At 47.2% G+C, this 20,436-nt stretch overlaps 1 protein-coding gene across 1 annotated transcript in view; it reads left to right on the forward strand.

The window, feature by feature from the left end:
- LOC115395873 (polypeptide N-acetylgalactosaminyltransferase 10-like) overlaps positions 1–7,903 on the forward strand; it is a 46,707-nt gene extending 38,804 nt beyond the window's left edge. Inside the window, exons 8-14 of the mRNA XM_030101542.1 lie at positions 2,297–2,404; positions 4,557–4,778; positions 4,906–5,022; positions 5,355–5,504; positions 6,903–7,137; positions 7,420–7,580; positions 7,682–7,903. Coding sequence (XP_029957402.1) covers positions 2,297–2,404; positions 4,557–4,778; positions 4,906–5,022; positions 5,355–5,504; positions 6,903–7,067 — 762 coding nt within the window. The 3' untranslated portion in view covers positions 7,068–7,137; positions 7,420–7,580; positions 7,682–7,903. The remainder of the gene's footprint in view (positions 1–2,296; positions 2,405–4,556; positions 4,779–4,905; positions 5,023–5,354; positions 5,505–6,902; positions 7,138–7,419; positions 7,581–7,681) is intronic.
- The last annotated feature ends 12,533 nt before the right edge of the window (positions 7,904–20,436 follow it).

Genomic DNA, 20,436 nt, shown 5'->3' on the forward strand with positions numbered 1-20,436 from the left:
ACTTGAATTTTCCCCATGGATAAAAGTGAAAAACACATTAGAGACATGAGTCATCAGAAGTACATGACAGCGGCTGGCGGTCCCAGGAGCCGGAGGCCTGGAGGGCCGGGCGCCTCCGAGCCGCTGCACAGGCACGGGCGATCAAACTTTCATGACGCAGTCAGCTGGGATTGGCTCCGCCCCCACGCCACTCTCAGTTTAATGCAGTCTTATGAAAGATGGATCGAGGTGACGAAAATACTGGTTTGGAGAAAAATGATTTGGAAAGTTAAATCTCATGTTGAGTGAATTAATTATATATGGAGTCAGTCAGAGGCCTAATGAATGTGAGGAAGGAGCAGGAGGATCTGGACCAGGACCAGTCCTGACCGTCTGGAGGAAAACACTGTTCTTGTTGTCCTCTATCTACCGAGCATGAGCAGAACGTGTGTGTAGCCACATTTCTGAAAGTTGTGTTTCTTCCTGTTTCCATGGAGACGAAGTCAGAGCGTTTTCGAAACATTTCCTTTTCAGCGTCTCTGAGCAGCGTCGTCGTGTTGACCTCATTAGGAGAAACGAGGGGAAGATGACCCCGTTCCATGTTCCTGTTGGTCGTATTGATAGAAAAAGCCCATCGAACCGTGTCAAAGGTCAGAGGTGTGTGGCATCGACTCCAGACATGCCTGAGAAGCAGGCAGCGTGCTGATGGCTGTTAAGTTGTCGATCTCGACCAAATGAGACGAGCAAGACGCTGAAGAAGGAACTGTGTGCTCCTGTGTTTTATTTATCCTCCGACACCGATCCAGGCGGCTCGCCTCTTTGTAGCTCTTTGAGGCGAGAGGCGGTTGTGGATTTCTGTCTTTGCAGCGTCATGTTTTATTCATGCCGCCGGAGTGAATTGTGTAGTTTCTCATCGGCCGCTCGATCTGAGCCGGTTCGCTGCCGGAGCGCCTCCGCTGCTCGGCTGATGACGGCAGTGTTAACACCAGGCCAGGACACCTCCGTGGCCGCCGCTTCCTGCTGCCTCCAGCCACTTCCTGCCTCATCCAGCTCCTCCCAGCCCCTCCAGCGGCTGACTTGGCGGCCCTCCAGATGTTCGAAGCAGCGCAGTTGATTCTTGATGCTTCAAACAGACATTTTGGTTTAGCGGCTTTCAGAGTTTGAAATATTTAGCGTTTGTTGCCTGCCAGATTGTCAGAATTATATTTTAAATACCAGAACACAGAGCTGAAGTAATTTAAAACGAATCCATTATTAATTCAGAATGAGCCTATTTCTCCCTCAGAGAGTCGGAAACACTAAAAGACAATTTCCGAGGAAGATTGAATGAAATGCGTCTAAAAGATTCAGACATGAAAACCACTAAACATGTCATCATCCTGGCGATATGAAGACTCACGTCGTCCTTTAGCACGGAGTTCGCTTCTTCTGGGCACACATTTTATTTTTCTGCAATCAAAGTTGGACCTGTTTCATCTGAGGGGAGCGGTTAGGGTCAAAGGTCACAGCATCTGCAGCGAATGACTGGTGTGTTTTGCTGCTCCGCTCTGGATCGTCCTGTCGGCAGCAGAGGCCATGTTTACCAGACTCCACTCTGCTGCCTTCACGTCTTAATCCGTTCAGCACTTTGCCGTCTCCCATTGTCTCTGGAAACAAAGCCCTCCTTTTTAAACGGCCTGTCTGCGAGTCTTCCTCCCTCCTTCATCCTCCTCGCAGGCTTCGCCGTTCTCTCTCTGCTGCTTTATTTTCACCACTGTGAGCCAAGTCAGAGAGGATCCAGACGAGGAGCCGCCGCCCGACCGCTCCGCTGTGTCGGAGGGGGTTTCCTTTACTTTTATTACTATTAACTTTTAATTTATGGATGGATGATGCTTCATCCTAAAACAAGCCAATAATGTTGGTTTTCGGTGTTTTTTTTAATATGCCGTATTTCTTCTGTTTCCCTGTTTTGAAGTTTTGATTGATGGAGTTCCCCTTCCTCTTCTGTTACTGATTTTATTATTTGTCTCGGAGGATTTTATTGTGCTATTCCTCATTTCGTACCTTTCACTCACCTCTTTCCACTTGATCTGAGTGTGTTCCAGTCACATGGCTCAGTGGGTGTTTACAGCTGTGTGTGTGTGCATGGAGATGTGTCTTGATTGATTGATTGATTGATTGATTGACTGATTGATGCTCTTCTTTCCTTCAGCTGTCCTGTGACGTCCACTCCTTTTCTGCTCCCCTCCTCCTTCACCAGCGTTTTGTCTTTAAGTCTCCAAAATGAATCCAGTACAGGGTGTCCTCTGATGGCGGCGGTGTTTCTCCGTCCCTGCAGGTGTGGATGTGCGGGGGACGGATGGAGGACATCCCCTGCTCCAGGGTGGGACACATCTATCGGAAGTACGTCCCGTACAAAGTCCCCGGAGGGATCAGCTTGGCGAAGGTAATCCTCCAGGCTCCGAGCCGCGGTGGTGTGTCACTGGATGCACCAGGGCAGATCAGCCAGGCTGGTTTCTGGAACCAGAAACGATGCTTTTCAAAAACGATTCCACACGATGAAGGCCTTCAGCAGCCGGAAGCCCTGAGGAGCCGAGCGGACCGCGGCTGGTCGGACATTCTGCCGATTCCACTGGTGCAACACGCTGCAGAGCCGGTACTGACGGAGACACTCTGAGACACTCTGCATTCAGATTCTTTTTCACAAGTGTTTCTCCCAAAGAGTTTTTTTTTTTTTTTTTTTTTTCACACACAGCAAAACCAGTGTTGTGACAAACAAGTCAAGAGGTGTTGATAAAAACTGATTGAAGAGTGTTTTGTTCTTGTTGCACAAAAAAACTTCACGTTATTGTCTGTGATGCTCTGGAATGTGTTCAGATCTGAAGAGCAGGAAATAATTTGAAGCAAGACTCCAGTGAAAGCTGGAAAATACACACACGCACACACGCACACACACACACACACACACACACACACACACACACACACACACACACACACACACACACACACTATTGTGAAACGAAAGTAAGTCAAGCTGAATACATGAATAGACATAAACACATGTAGTAACATGAATGAGTCATACACATGTGCAAAAGTATTCAAACACACACACACGCGCGCATGTGAAACTGTAAATAGCACAATCTGACATAAACACAGGGAGGAGCATGCATGGATGCGTCCTCCACACACACTCTGTGGCCGAGCCTTTAAGTGGGGCAGAATAACAAACGGCAGCTCTTTGTTTTCTTTCATAACTCCTCTTTCCTCTCGACGTGCACAATGACTCCACAGTCGACTCGCAGAGGCCGCAGAGCGACGGGCGGCGTTTGGCCGTGTGTCCGTTCACGGCTCGGAGCCTCGCAGGTGCCTCTGTGAAGAATGAGGCCGGCTTCCTTTGTTCCGTTCTGTAACGACACAGAAAGGGAAACGGTGTGAGAGTGTTAAATCATCTGCGGTGGAGCTGGATTCATTACGTATGGCTGCACCACAGCCTGGAACCTGTACAGTACAGCCAAGAGTTCCAGGCTTTAGCTCCTCTTTTCACTAGTTTGGTTTGATTTTGATCTGGGCCTCGGTGGAGTACTGAAGTCCCTGAACGGGCCCGGGCTGAGCAGATGGAGGGAGGACTCAGAGCTGGTCCTGCAATAAAACTCACATCAACCAAGCTTTCTTTTTTTCCTGTATTTTCATCTTCTTCTTTTTCTAGTGCTGTAGCATTTTAACTGACACTCAAACACCGATGTAATCAGATCAAAATCAATACAAGTTAGTGTCAGGAGTAGGGATGGGTCCCGATCACATTTGATATGATACGGTACCAATACCCGGTAGCTCGGAATCAATTATATCAATTTTTCTTGCTTTTGGTTGCGTTTATGTTAGTAAATGCTAATATGTTTTGCTGGCAAAGTCGCTAATTGAGTCTAGCATGCTAACAGATGCTAGCGTGCTAACAGTGCTGAATGCAGGAGCTGTAGCCGTAGACCTGAGGCTGGTCACTCCTCAGCCTGGACAAACATCTTGTTTCTAACCAGGAGCTCCTCAGATTAGAAGTATTCCCACCGCAGTGAGCATTTTGAAAAGAGAATCTGTACTTTTGAGCGCTTTCTCGTCTTGCTTTGTTGACATGCTAGCTACTGACGTCATTCCACTCTAATGTGTGCAATGCTGCGTTCAGGTCCGGCTCAGAAAATCCCCCACTCTTCCACTCCCTCACAGTCACAAGGATGCGTTTAGGTACCGAAACATGACACCGTTTGATTTTACGTGAATCAGTTCTCGGTGGTAACGACGGAATTCGGTTGATACTTATGAAAGTACCAGATTCAGAACCCATCCCTGCTCAGTAGAAATGTTTCCTCTCATGACTTAACGTGGTCGAGAGGTCATGTACAGTTTGACGTTGACCTTGCTCTCACGGGTGTCAGATAGATTTTAGTTCAGCCCAGTTTCATCTTGACATGACCTGACCAGTAAAATAGAACCAGATCTACCTTTACGTTTAAGTTGAGGCTAATGCTAATTTCATAGCCTCGGCTCAGTCTCATTTCTGACATGCATTCATTGATACTTTCTTCTGTCGACTGCAGAACCTGAAGCGAGTGGCCGAGGTCTGGATGGACGAGTACGCCGAGTTCGTGTACCAGCGCCGGCCGGAGTACCGCCACCTGTCGGCCGGAGACATGACGGCGCAGAAGGAGCTGAGGAACCGGCTCAACTGCAAGAACTTCCGCTGGTTCATGAGCGAGGTGGCCTGGGATCTGCCCAAACACTACCCGCCGGTGGAGCCGCCCGCCGCTGCCTGGGGCGAGGTAACTCCTGGAGAAGCAGGGCACTTCGGAAATCCATCTGTAGATAAAGCAAAAATGATACAGGAGCCATACACAGAGCACCGTGATTGTTTTCCACCCCATGAATATTTCTGCGTGTGCCATATAGATCCGAAACGTGGGCAGCGGGATGTGCATGGAGATCAAACACTTCGTGTCTGGGAGCCCCATCCGCCTGGAGAGCTGCGTGAAGGGGAGGGGCGAGGTGGCCTGGAGCCACGGACAGGTGAGCCGTGGTATTTACACCGCCGGGAGACCGGCTGGGGAAGGTTTCATTTCCCGGAGCTGCTGCGAGCCTGCAGTCACATCGGCATCGTCTTTCAGTGTTCCTGGACAGTCGTTCACGCTGTGGCAGTACGGCTCGCCGTGGTTTCTCCGTTCTACACAGTGTGGAGCCCCGGGAGCTGCTGGGGGAAATTATCACATGAATGTTGAACGTGTGCGATTCTGTGAGGGACTCGTTAGGAGACGTTGTCATGGAAACTGAGCCTAATTAGAGCAGGTTTTGTTGATTGATCTGGATTAGAGCGATCTGAGCTGAGCCGTCGCTCCCTGCAGGTGTTGACGTTCGGCTGGAGGGAGGACATCCGGGTGGGCGATCCCATGCACACCAGGAAGGTGTGTTTCGACGCCGTGTCCCACCACAGCCCCGTCACCCTGTACGACTGCCACGGCATGAAGGGCAACCAGCTGTGGCGCTACAGGAAGGTACGTGACAGGAGGCGGCGCTGGAGCTCATCTCTGGTGGAAAGTAGTGATATTTTTGACTATGTCCTGGTTCTCTCCTCAGACAGGAGCCTTTGAGAACCTTTCATTTCGCCTTTGCAATGACAGTAGTGAACAGTTTTAATAGCTACAAATCAATCAGGAAAATCAGTCTGGTTTTCAGGTGAATCATAGCCCAGAGAGTAAAATCCAAAATGCAAAATCACTCAAACAGGACTTCAGTCTTGGTTCTTAAAGCGATACTTCAACATTTTGGCAAATTGGCCCATCTAGGGCAATTCGGTAGTCATTTAGAGCAGCATACTTACTTTTTTTGTGAGGGCGAGCTGTTGTTTATTCAGCGATGAGTCTGAGGAGAGCTTCACGGCGGACATAATGGAAGTGGACGGTACAGTAGCTTCCCTCGTCAAACTCATCAATCCAACACAATCCAACAACCCCAAAACACACTTTGGCGGACACGTTATAATCCGCACATTCACTACGCTGTGAAATATTAATGCAAAATTACGAGATTGAGCGTTTTTTTGCGAAGATTGCTAAGACGGAACTACTTACTAAACATGGCGTCTGGGCGTAGTGATCTCAAAAGAAAAAGTAGTTCCCAATATTTGCTTCAATGTCGTAACGCTACAATATTATTTGTTGGTGTTTCACAGCGTAGTGAATGTGCGGATTATAACGTGTCCGCCAAAGTGTGTTTTGGGGTTGTTGGATTGTGTTGGATTGATGAGTTTGACGAGGGAAGCTACTGTACCGTCCACTTCCATTATGTCCGCCGTGAAGCTCTCCTCAGACGCACCGCTGAATAAACAACAGCTCGCCCTCACAAAAAAAGTAAGTATGCTGCTCTAAATGACTACCGAATTGCCCGAGATGGGCCAATTTGCCAAAATGTTGAAGTATCGCTTTAAGGATCTACGTCCAGCTCTGGATACAGGAGATCTACACTCTGTGTTGAAAAGACTGAGGCACTTGGCCAGGAGTTCATGGAATGAAATGTGGCGTGCCCCAAGGCTCCACATCGGGCTTCTCCTCTTTTACATGAGATCACTTAGAAAAGTCATCAGGAGACACTGCTGGAACTTTCAGGTCTGCAGATGATCCACAGCTTTTGTAAACCTGCTGTCTTTAGACCAGCATCTTATCAGGAATCCACAATTGGTGTAGTGGGATGCACTCCTGCCTGAGAGTTTGTTTTTTGTTGTTTCCAGTTTTAAAAAGACATTAAATGAACCCAGTAAATTCTATATGTATTTAACAAAATATGACCTTTTCTCTGAAATTATCAGCACAGTTGTTCACAGTTGTGTTGTGTGTGTGTGTGCATGTGTGTGTGTGTGTGTGCATGTGTGTGTGTGCGTGTGCTTCTCCCTGCAGGATAAGAGCCTGTACCACCCGGTCAGTAACAGCTGTATCGACAGCAGCCCCAGCGAGCGGCGGGTCTTCATGAACCGGTGCGACGCCGCCTCCCTCAGCCAGCAGTGGCTGTTCGAGCGCACCAACGACACCGTGCTGGAGCTCTTCAACCGGGGCGACAACTGAGGCCGCCGCTCAGTGAGGTGAAGCGTCTTTCGGGGAAAAAGATCACGTGACCGTGATCCTCTTTGTTCAGGTCAGTGAGCATGCATAATTTTAACGTTTCTGGAAAAGAAAAAACAGTGTTTTCACTTGAAACGACTGATGAGGGATTGATTTTAGTTTACTTCACCGTGTTCTTTAGACTTCCTTAAAGCTGACTGTCAGCGGCAGGTACTCTTTAATGTGATGTTTGATGAATGTGCTCTTGAGCCGACCGGGCGGACGACTGGTTGAGCTAACAAAGCTAACTGGCTCATTAGCCGTGCCACATCCAGAGTTTTGCCGTTAAAGCCGCCTCTGTCTCACCCGTGTTCAGATAAGACTGGAAGCTACGAGTGAAAAACGCGTCTTCACAAACATTCCCCGCGGCGCGGCGGCGATCCGGTGCGACGGCTGATAGCTGAAGAAGCCGGTCGATGCTCACGCAGCAACATCCAGAATCCAATCATACGGCGCACACTTCTGATGGGGGAGAAGGTAAAGAGAGAAAAAGAAGTGTGCCATCAACTCTCACTCTTATGGGGTGAAATTCTCTCAGTTACCAAGTCCTGACAGTGAAACCTTCCTCCTGTCTGCAGGGTGAGAGGAGCGCGGCAAACCTGGCCGCCCTGTGGAAACCCTGAAACCTGGAGCTTTTCAGACTGAAATCTGGATCACAAAGAACTTGACAAGACTGAAATCTGCAAAGATATGTCCCTCTTTCAGACACAGACTCTGCTGGACTTAATGGATGATCTATTGAATCTCATCTTTTTTTCTATTGTTGCCATGTTTCTATTCAGAGTGCCAAAATACTTTTTTTCAACAGAAGAAAAATGAATTGAGGAATTTTTTGATGGAGACAAGACAAGTCTTTTTCTCAGCGGAGCGGATTCATGCGCAGACTCTTATTGGATGATTGGAATATTTTTTCCCTGTGACATAATAAAGATATGTCCGTTCTACTTACAGCTGTATCCTGTGAAGTTCCATTCACTGCTTTCACATGCTAATCAAAGAACATTTCTCTGACGTTTGAGGTCAGTATTTGATTCTGGTTATTAGGTTCCATGAGTAAAAACTCTTATTTGATTACATTTTAATGAAGGAAATGTGTTATGAGCTGTCGGCTACAACATCCAATAGATACAATTCATTCCAATACGAGATCAGACGATATGGCGATGATACCATGTGTTACAATACAAGATGGTGCAAAACGATCCCATCCAGTATGATACAGTACTGCACACTCTACAATAAGACCTTTTTTTTTGTTTGATATTTCCATCTTGCAAATATCTAAGAGAACCACTGATCATCACGGTGGTTTTAGTGATGATTGGAACTCAAAACAGCCAAAACCAGACAGAGACATCTGAGATCCAGAGTGTGGTTTTGTGACTTATGGGAGTTTTGTGGATCACAAGAGATTATTTAAAGGTATTGTATTAGGATTTTATGGGGCATTAGTTGTGTTACTTGTTCACTTTTTTGTCAATCAAATTGAACTCTTTCCGACTGATACCGGTCCACATATCATTTGGTACTGGGCCGCAAAGAGAGAATCAAATTTTATTTTGAAATTGTACATTAAAATTTCTGTTAGCCTACATACAGTTTTTTTTTTTAAATTCCAGCAGTGCTTCTTTCTTTCGTTTACTCAGTTTTTTTCTTTTTCTGTAATCTTTAACCCCTCGTTCAGGCGTTTCTGTACATCGTCCTGCCGGTCCATGGAAAAATGACATTTTAAATGGCCTGTGGGTCAGAAAAGGTTGGAGAGCCGTGGATTACACTTCACATGAACGCTAGATAAAATAATCTGAATAATTTGCCAGTTTATATGTGCCAAGATGCGACCTGATTGATTTCACTGGATCAATCCCATAATGCCTTGCACTGTGACGTTTGCGGTTTGCACACAGAATCCTACGAGCAGCTTTACTCGGAAGGTCGTCAGAATCAAAAGTGGAGTTGACCAGAGTTTATCACGCTTGTGGTGCTTCTGTTCTCAGTACTTTTGATGAATTTTAACAGAAGCTCCTCTCAGGTTTTCAACATTTGAGCAGTATGTAAGCAGATTAAAACGCTGCGTTGTGGACATCGTGATCTTGAAGTATGATCTGGCATTGCAGCTGTTGGCCGGACGGAGATGCAGAGTATCTGTAAGAACCTCCTCCGGACCTCTGGCCCAAAGGTGTGATCTCCCGTGGCAACGGAGGGGGAAACCCCACAAATAACAGGAAGCGCCTCCTGGAGCCAAGCTCCATCTGAATTCTGCGTTCGCCCTGTTCCATAAATCAGAATGACTGTGTGGGTTTTTCCACCTAATTAATTCCTCTGTCTTGAAAAATGGCACACGTGCTCCTTGTTCTCCAGCGCGATAAACCAAGCCGACACGGCCGGCTCTGGTTTCCATTAAACTGAATGTTTTCATTCACTTCAGCGGGTTGTAAAGACGTGTGATGGAAACAGCGGCGGCGCTAAACAGATGCAGAGACAATCACGAGTGGATGACAGGTAATCTTTACAATTACTGACTGCAGAGCCGTGAGTGTAATGCACTGTGTCGAGTCAATTTTACAAAGGTGGGGGAGACCTGGCTGTCATTTAAATTCCATTTCCAACGCATCCTACTCCACATTTTCCTCCATCATATTATGACCCTGCAAATTACATGAGCTCCTTTTTCTCTTTTGATGATGTGCAATGAGAATATCACACAGCATGAAATTGAAAAGATGCAAGCTGGAGACAGAACCTGGAACAAGATGTCCTAATTGAATCCTGACTGAAGAATAAAGGTCTTCATTCATCACCTGTATCTCTTTTTTCCATCTGGACAGCGAGAAACAGCCGGTGTAAAATGCATTTCAGCAGCATGTTTATTAACCGCTGCGATTCTGTCACGGGGTGAAGATAAAACATCGACCAGAGCAATAAATAACCGGTATGACTAATATCCAGGCGGCTCCTCCTGCAGCCTCTGATGTGCTCCGTCCAGGCAGCGGCGAGAGGCGTGACAGGCCCGCTCCGCTCACGGCTGAATAATTAGAGTTAACCTGCCTCCCCACAGGGCTCGGCTGCTATTAAAGGCCCTCCAAATGGAAAATCACGACTGCAGAGCGCAGCGGCTGCCGGCTCAGGTCACAGGAGACCTTGTAGTCGTTTTCCAGGTCAAGTCTTTTAACACGGCTGTTTGAAGGTTCAGATTGGAGCTCTTTGCAGGCGTGTCGCAGCTCATCACCCTCAATTCAAATGACATGGGATTGTTGGATGTTGCATATGGAGACTGAATGGCTTCTTTCCAATAAATCATGCATGTTAGGTTAAGATAAGTGTCAGGTTAACTGCACAGATGGCCTGTAAATAAATCACCTAAAGGTATTATATTGATGGAAAACATGGGCAAAGGTGAGGAGAAAGACAGTGAAGAGGATGGGACCGAGGACAGAGCCCTGAGGGACGCCGAAGAGGGAGGACGGCTGTGAAGTAAAAGGTTTCACTGAATGAACTGAGAGGTTTGAGTTGAGCCGGTGGAGGGCTGTGTGTAGCGATCTGTGGAGGAGGGTGGAGTGGGAGGTGGAGTCACATGCTGCAGTCAGATGGAGGAGGAGGAGGAAGAGGAGGAGGAGGAGGATGAAAGTCCAGAGTCAGCTGCAGTCTGGAGGTTGGCGAGTTTGAAAAGGGCTGTGATGAGGGCAGACACCAAACTGAAACCGTGACAGTCAATTTGAGAGGCTGCAATTCGCTCCAGAGTCCTCCAAAGATTAGAAGTGGTGGGAAGGTCATTGACACTGGCCTGGTTTCTGAAGAACTGGAGGTGATACTGATGGTGGAACAAAAGCAGGGGCGGTGGAGGAACATGGTGGAGGTGAGCGCGTTGATAGAGCCAGGAGGGAGCACACCCACAACAACTGCTGGCAGTGAGTCAAGCTGGCAGGTGGATGATAAGACCAACGGATGAGAGGTGGAACTCTGAAGGTGAGAGGTGATCAGTCTGATTTTAGAGCTGCTCTGTGTTGACTTCACTCTGCCAGATGTCCTGGAGTGCTTTACTTCAGGAAGGCTGAATGAAATTAGCTTGTGCTCGTACATGAGGAGACTGATGCTGGATGGATGGAGGGACGGAGGGATGGAGGGATGATGGAGGGATGGATGGATGGAGGGATGGATGGAGGGATGGATGGGCTGTGGGATGAAAGGTGTTCTCTACTTCCGGTCTCAGTCCTGTTGTTAAAGATGAGTTGCTGGCATTCCTTCATAAACCCATCCAGCCAGAGCAGGGCAGCAGAAGAACAGCAGGAGGAAAGAAGAAATCCTTTTTATTGAACTACAGTCAGTCAGTCGTTTGTTCTTTTACACACAGACAAAGACACACACACACACACACACACACACACAAAACGTGTCACTTCTGTTTTTGAACAGATTTTGAACGTGTGCTGTATATTCTGTTCAGGTTTTCCACACCAGGCAGACGTCCAGAGGCAGCTGGAAGCCCAGAGCCAACGTGCTCTTCAGCCAAGAGAGAGAGAGAGAGAGAGAGAGAGAGAGGGAGAGAGAGAGAGAGAGAGAGGGAGAGAAACTCAAATTACAGTCCTCCAGTCATGAAAGGGACATGAAGGTGTTTTTTCATGACCAGCCAATTCTGTATACATGAATGTTTGACTGAGGGATGGGATTCATATTTCTGTTCTATTCTAAATATACAGATACGTGAAAGAGCCACTTCATAACTGCGACCCTCCAAATGAGTCCTCATAAAGTTCCACCTGTGACAGTTGAAGGAGACATACTCGGCCGTCTTTACTGAAGCAGATGCAGGATGTTGTCTGTTTTGGATGTGAGCAGCAGTCGGGCCCATGAGTGTCAGCAGCTCTGATTCCAAGTTACAAACGTGTGACGCGCACCGGCCAGGATCGGTGTGTTTTCCTGCCTGACTGATCCATCCTGACTCTCATCCGCCCCTGAAACTCTGAGGGCTACCGCTGAACACGCCCGGCTGGATCCGACTGGAGAAGACGCCACAGCAGCATCGGACTCCATGTCGGATGAAAACATCCGACAGTCCAGCCTCCGCTGACTGCGATCATCAGAGATCTACAGGACACTGAGCCTGGTTGTCCTGAAGTGTGGCCTTAAGTCTGTAAATTCAGTGCAACATTTGTACAAACGGACTTCAATACTTCCGCAGTCACAGTATATAATCAACATTATCACCAAACAATTAAATACTGTAGAGTGAAGAATCAATTCCTCATAGCTCTTTTAATTTGAATACATTTGATACTGGTTTTGTCTTCACACACACTTTGCTTTGCTTTACTCCACTCAGAAACATACAGAAACCTTTCAAGTTGCTGTTCACTTTATGAATCCTGAAATTCAATTTTTCCCTTAATTTATAACATTTTCTTAATATCTACGCCCAGCAGTAAGTGTTTCTTTGCTTGATGCCTTATTTGAATAGTTCTGAATTCCACAATGTGTCAACGCATTTTAAAGTTTTACGTTGTGAAAATAGAGGATTGTTGAGTTTCAGTACGAAGACGGGCTGCAGGCCCGGTTGGTTCAGAGCTGCTTGGTGGAGCTTCGTCATTTGAATGTCTGCAGCTGGAGAGGGAAAGAAGTCAGTCATATACCCCTTTCCCACCGCAACTGGCGGGTCGACCCGTGTCTGCGACCCGCTAACTGTCGCCTTTTTAGACGCCTTTCCCACCGCCTGCAGACCCGCGTCTCACCTCCTGCCGGCGAGCCGCGTCGCTGCGTTTTCCCGCGCTGATGATGTCATCAACGTGGGACACCATCAGTGCGGAGCAAAACGAAAGTAAACAATGCAGCGGAAAACAGTCCCTGTTACCTGTAGACGAACCTCCTCTTCCCCACGGGTCAGGGGAAGCTCTCTGGTCTCGCTATCTTGCCAATGCTGGGTCATGTTGACGAAGGAAATCTCACGCTGTGCCCAGAAACAACAACTTGCGCGCTAACTTAGCCGCGCTGCGTCAACGTCATCATGTAAGTTCCCGGATTTGTCCCTCCCACTGAAAGCCGGTAGAAAGCTGACCCAGGAATTTACCGGGTCGATTGCAGGGTCAACGACCCGGGTCGAAATCCCGGGTCAAACCTTTTCCCACTGCCATGACTTAGCGGGTTTAAACGGGTTTTTTGGCCAGTGGGAAAGGGGTAATAGAAGGAGATGTTCCCGCTTGAGTTTGAGGAGAGAGTAAAGGCGGAGGTGGCATCGGAGAGGGGGAGGAGCTGAAGTAGAGCATATCCTGTTTTAAAACTGTGAATTAAATGAGTATATTACCACACCTGCTGGTGGTTCAGTTTAGACCACAGAGAACGAGTCCCCAGTGGTCATGGGTGTGACATGCCTGTGAAAACAATCGATCATATTGTTAAATCTGAGCAGAAATCAGCTGATTCCAGTGTGCATGTCGGGTCAGCTGGCTCAGTCTGGTCTGCATCAGGCACTTGCCGTGGTTTGCTTGGTTTTGGGTTGATTATGTTGAGTTTATTCTCTCGTTCCACACTTCTTTATTCTGCTCTCCAATGAGCTGGAATAAATAAACAGTTCAGTCTCCACAAGACAGAAGGAAGCACTGAGATCTTCACTGGAGAGACGTTTCCTTCCTCTGTTGTCGTCCCGCAGAAAATACAGTTACAGCAGGCTGATATGAATACAGTCCACATGAAATCACCTGCTTTTTAATCACATTGCTGTCTCGACGTTTTAATCATGGTGTGGATAGTTCAGCTACATCCAGGAAACTCAAGCGGACGCAGGCGAAGCGAGACAGTCAGCACACCCGCCGCCGCCACGCCAGAGACAATCAGGGCGCCCGGACAAGAAATGTGGTGTGAAAGCATCTGCCAGACGGTGGAGAATCAAAGTCGGCTCCTATTTTCAGTTCCTCAGCAGAGTGCACCAAGACAACAGCACAAATAGGTAGAAAAAAGAAAAAAAACAGGTGAGAAATATCCCGACAGTGCTGAGGAGAGCGGTGAGGATCTGTAAAGACACACTGAACGAAAGACGATTTCACTACAACACGATCAATACGAAAAACACTGATTCCTGTGGTCTTCAGGTGAGTCATTATCATAAAATTTGATCAGATCTCAGGAAAAAAGAAGTCTGGAGGTGTTTCTCAGCAGGCTGGCGTCCCGGGCCGGGGCGAGCGGGGCGATCGGGGCGAGCGGGGCAGATGGATGTGACGGCCGCCTCACTGAGATCACACTGAAGCGCCGGGACGCCGAGAAGGGAAACACTTTTTCTTTCTGCGCCCCTGAGACGGCCGACCGCTTTAATTCCGTTCCATCTTGTTTAAAGTCACATCTGGTGGCGTGCGCCGGGCTCGGGCCTAAATTTGAGCCATTCATCTGAACGCTGGAGGGATTTCCACTGATAGGATGATGACAGGTAAAGAAAAATCCACCTGTTTCACGGAGCGTTCGCCGCTCTCCGGGAGGCTCTTCACAGTAATTCATTTCCTGTGCTCCCATTCACACTGGAACCTTCCTCCGCCGGTGACTCTGGCTTTCAGCGGCCTCCTCTGTAATTGGCACGATAACGCTTTACGCTGAGATAAACAACGCATTCTTTTGTGTTTTTCCGCTCCGTGTGTAAAAATAGCCTCCCTGCCTCGTCTGAAGAAGCGTTCAGAATAACGATCCGCTCTCTTCATCCTCTCGGAAATGTGACTGACGGCTTCCTTATTGGCTCAGGACTGAGCCTCAGCTCACGTCCACCCAATTAAATGTGGAATTAAACTTTAAATTCCTGATGTACTTTATTGATCTTCTGGATCTCTGGAGGGACTCTCCTCCGTCTCCCACCCAGACAACCCCGAGCCAGTTCTGATCAATTCACACATCAATTCCCACCATCTGCTGCCGATAAGCTCCGTCTCCGCCTCTCTTCAAACATTGACTCTGCTCGTCTGTCCAGAGGAGGTAATTACTTATTTCATATCAGATCCTCAAAGCGCAGTGGTGCTCGTTTCTCCAGCAGTGGAAGAAATCTCACAGGTAGGGGATGAAAAAAGCTGGAGGAAAACCTAAAGTGTGGTAATTCCCTTTTAAAAAATGATTACAGACAATTTATAAGGAGCAGATCCAAGAGGCCAGCAGATTATAAAACTGATTTATTGTCCTCATTTTCTTTGCTGTGTGCTGCAAGAGACAATAGATCAGGGCAGGCAGTGGAAGCCAAATCAGAGCAATTCACACCGTGATAAACAGGAGCTGCCTGGAGTCGAGGGAGGAACCGGGGATCCTCAGACCTTCACCGGTGTGTAAGCAGAATGGGCTGAAATCCGTCCTCCAAACGCCGCTAGGGCGTCTCAGACCTCACCACCGCATGATTACTGGGGCTCCAGCTAATTACCTCCGCCAAGGAGGTTATGTAATCACTGCGGTTTGTTGGTTGGTTGGTTGGTTGGCTGGTTGGTTTGTTAGCAACATTATGGAAAAAATTATGGAGGGATTGCAATGAAACTTAGTGGAAAGGTGGGTCTTGGGCTAACTTAGAATCCATTAAATTTTGGTGATGATCCGGATCACTGTCTGGATCCAGGAGTTGTTTAAATGATTCTTTATCATTGAGAGATAGCGGAGTCTTGGACATAGTTGGGCATAACTCAACAATAAATGACAAGGGGGCTCAGCAAAAAATTACAGTGTCAGTTCTTCAATGACTCCAAGAGAGATCAGCTGCTGATCCAGATCAGGAAGTGTTCCGGATACCAGGATCCAGAACAGACAAAAACAGGGGGATTCCAGAGTGTCAGTCACTGTGAGGAAACACACTGAGATATGAACATGCAACAAACAGCTTTCTCCCATACACCATTTGTGTTGGGGAGAAATAAAATGGTTTTTTTTTTTATTATATATGGTGCTCTTATGGTTGTTGGTGACTGATTTGAGCTGTGGCGGAGGTCTGCGCTCTCTGAGTGCCAAATTCTAGTTCACTATATTCTCTGAGTGTTGAGGCTTTTTATCTACCATTTGAACGTTGATTAAACAAGAAAAAAAAGAAAAAAAAAACCCTCACAAGGGGAAAACATTTCTGTTTGAGGTGTATTCGTTGTGTTTGTTTTTTTCATGGAGGGGGGCTGTCTGTAATCTGTTAGTAAGTAAATGAATTGAAAATAATGAGGGTTAAAAATAGATCTAAATAAAAGTCCAATTTAACCTGAATAAAAGTTCCTCGTAAATAATAAACAGTTGGTGGCCGTGTAAGTGCTAAAATCACGCCGGCGCCCCCGGAGTCCCTCTGAGAAATAAAAACAAATCCAAATTCATGCAACCAGATGAAAACAAAAAGACTTTTCACCTCAATACTCTGGAAAATGACTCATGGTGGGGATTTAAAAGGAGGTCAATGCGCAATAAAATTCTAAATATAAGTGCTGCTTTTATAATAAAAATCAATAAATCAGAATAAATGAGCCTGTTAGAAATAAAAATGGCCGACTGTCACATGCAGGACGGTGGTTTAGGAGGAAAGTTGCCGTTTTCCCTTCAAGCTGTCCGTGCACTGCTGCTCCCGTCTGCGTCAGGAAGTGTGATTTGACTTTGTTTGGGACACACGTCGAGCTGCTGTACGATGGTGAGCGGTTGTTGCTGTCTGTGTAAGCTGAGCGATGAGACCACTGGAGGGGGCGGCAGTGTGCGGTGGAGCTGTGCTCCAGGACAGCCGGATGTCTGAATGTGGCTCAGCGAGTTCGGTTCGAGTCTCCGGCCTGTCGGACCGTGGCTTCGAGCCGCCGGAGGACGGCGGCGGTTCGATGGCGAGTCACAGTCTGATTCATAAAGTCTCACGTCGGGGAATGAAGGAATGAGGAGGAGCAGAGGAGTCCGAGCGCCGTATGAACCAGCAGTCGCCACCAACACAGCGGTTACCATGGAAACCGGCTGAGTGGATATCTCGACTTGGTTTTACACATGACTTCACCTGCTTTGACACTCGGCTGATTCCTCAGGAGCAGAACAAAAAATGTAAAAATCGATCGATAGATTTGTCGCCAGCGCTTGTTCGATGTGGATCACACCTTGTGCTGGAGGAGGAGCCATGGAGCGCCAGTGGAAGGAAGAAGAAACAGCCGCTGCAGCTGGACTTCATGATATGTAGTCAAAACTTGGGCGGAAAAAGGGAAAACGGCTGTATCGGGGGTTTTGGTGTAGTGGGAAGAGCAGCTAACAAGTTCCCTTCGATCAGGGTTTGAATCCCACTGCCCTGTGCTCAGTCAGACTCCAGATGCTGTCTGGTGACCTCGGAGAGGAGCAGCCAGAAGAAATAAATGCTGTTTTCATGCCTCAATTATGGACCCTGTTTCCACTTATCAGTAATAAAAGAACCCGACACAAAAGCAAAGAAGTGAAACGAAGTGGGATGTTGAGCGGGTTGCAGAAGTAGGTCAATAATCACTCGGCCATGACTTATGAGCTTTTAATAGTACAGAACGAATGCAGCATCTCTGCGAGTGCAGGCTGAAGTTGTCCCAAGTTTAGCCAAAACGGTGGCCGTGAATCCCTCTTGGAAACGTGGAGTGTTTTAAGCTTCAGACGTTACAATGAAAACATGACCTACTTAGTTCAGTTTCATGCAGCTCGTAAAATTCATTAATCCTTCATGGAGCACTTTTTGCGGCAACTAAAACCGCACGCGCGCACACACACACACACACGCGCATAAACCCACACAAAGTAACCTTCAGAAGCTGGCACGATGTTCAGCTGCATGAATCTGTCACATAAAGAAGCGTGAAGAGTGAAAAGCCTCTCCAATATTTCTGCCTCGCCTCGGTTCAGCATCCCCAAAACCATCTGACTTGTCAAAGTAATTTCCTTCACTTGAAATTAGCTGCTCCTAATAAAATTTTAATTCAGTTATTACAAGCGCAGCAGCGCCTCGAGTGTTGCCCCTAAGCCCCGCCGAGCTTATGGAAATGTATCCGCCAGATGCACTTAAGTCTCATGCAAATGAATTTTAATTTAGTGGAAATTGGTCCTGTTCATCAGTCCGACGCCGTCCGGGCTGGAAGTGGAGTTTGACCGTTCACGCACGCACGCACACGCACACACACACACACACACACACACACACACACACACTGAGTTCAGGAGAAACTCTGTGGAAGGACAGGGTCGCTCCACCTGACAATACTCCAGGGTTCCTGTGAAGTCAATAACTGCATTTACACAGAATGACTTCCTGCAAAAAAAAAAAAAAAAAAAGGAAAAAAAAAACTTGGTGCAATTTCCTCTGTTCCATCTGCTCCAGTAATGGCCTGAAATCTATTTGAAGAAGGAGGGAAACTGTGACTGATGAAGGGTAAATTTCCCAGGAGAAACCACAACACAACACCGGAGCAGCGCTTCTTCGGGGTCCTTCTCATGCATTGTGTGGAGAGAGCGGTACTTTGAGGACAGACTGGCGAGCCATCCGCTGGCGAAGGATAAACACTCCGATAGGTGCAAAGTAGATGCTTCTCATGACAGTCTGGCAGCTTTTCAGAAACCTCTCACATCCTGACTTTTACATACAAGCAGCTCGCAGCGCAGTCTGTCTTCTGTTCTGAAATATTAAACATTAGCTCTGTCATCATGAATTTAAGATGCAGCGACACAGCGGTGTTGCTGTTTCCCAAAACTGTCAGCATGATCTCTGCAGGAAGAGAATCACCAGCCAGGGATCAGGGCCACAGCACAGCTCCAGCCACTTGATGTGCTCTGTTTAAGTGTCCTTAAGCAAGGCACCGGCCTCATGATGAGGCTGTTCATGAGGTGATAATGTTTCAAGTGAAAACACATCTATATTCTGTGTAGGGATCTGTTTTTAACTGACACCGATTCCCAGTACCTGGGAGTCGGTGCCGGTGCTCAACAGTACCAGTTTTTGGTTCCTTTGTGAGTTTATGAGGTGATAAATGTTAATGTGTTGGTGGCTGCAGACGACGAGCTGACCCATGCTAGCATGCTAACAGTGCTGAATGCAGGAGGCTGGTCACTCCTCAGCCTGGAGAAACATCTTGTTCTTAACCAGGAGCTTCCTGAGATTAGAAGTCTTCCCACCGCAGTGAGCGTTTTGAAAAGTGGAGCCGTACTTTCGAGCGCTTTCTGGTCTTGCTTTGTTGCCATGCTAGCTACTGACGTCATTGTAATGCTGCATTCAGGTCCGGCTCAGAAAATCCCCTGCTCTTCCACTCCCTCACAGTCACAAGGATGCGTTCAGATACCGAATTTTGGTTTTGATTTTACGAGAATTAGTACTCAGTAGTGCCGATGGAATTCGGTCGGTGTCTATTAACGTACTGGATTCAGAACCATCCCTAAGTCTGTATTTGTCACATTTCTGTGGTTTTCCTTTGGTAAAATAACAGTAAAGACAATGGTTCAGACACACTGAAGGTTTTAACTTCCTCAGTGAAAGAATGACTTCACTTCTTCAAGACATTAATTCATAAAGTAAAACTGCTGCTATTGATTGCTTTTCCTGAGGAGCCGAGCGAAGTGTCCGCCGTCATAAAACTGCTCCCAATAACATAAAACAGCTTCATAAAATCCTGAAAACGACACAATCTATGGGAGCACCGAGACACAGGGAAATAAAGTGAGAAAAAATATGGATTTGCTCATTTTTCCATCTACAAAGAACGGAGAGACTCGTTCTACCAAAAAATTCAGGAAATGGCCAAAGACACCAGTCTGAGTCGGAGTCAGTGATGTTTTTCTGCTTTTCTGCCATTTCCATGTAAACAGGAATCATTTACAAAGTTTCTGGATTTAATTGTGTTTTTAAACATATCTGAAAAGAAGATATCCTCAATTAAAATGTGAAAACAATGCATCTTCACTTGAAAAACAACTTCTGTCTCCATTTCTGATCTGGGTTCTACTCGGACATGGGCTTCATGTGCTAAAATTAGGTGAGAGCAAGGTGCAGAAAAAGCAGAGTGGTGGAGTCCCTCAGAGGAAAGCCGTGATCACACTGACACAGACATTGATTTCACACCTCTGCAGGTACAGCCCTCCGCCCGTCTGTCGGCTGGCTCGCCAGCCGGCCTCAGAGGAGCACAGGCGCCGCCTCGGCTTCAGTCTGGCTCGAAAAAGACGCGCTGGTCTTAATGAAAGGACGCGGCGTGCACGGATCGCTCATGCAGGGCGCCCCTGACACCAGTCACAATCATATCTAACAGGGAGAATATTCTGAGGATTACTCAAGCCTGTACTTGTCATGTGTAGTGCCACACTTGAAATCTGAGCGTCGGCTCGACTGGAGAAAAATCAAATGTGAAGTCTTCCAGTCTGCTGATTTTTCTTTTCTTCCGAGGTCTGTGAA

Source organism: Salarias fasciatus, chromosome 10, assembly GCF_902148845.1.
Source record: "Salarias fasciatus chromosome 10, fSalaFa1.1, whole genome shotgun sequence".
In the NCBI taxonomy this organism is placed as follows: Eukaryota; Metazoa; Chordata; class Actinopteri; order Blenniiformes; family Blenniidae; genus Salarias; species Salarias fasciatus.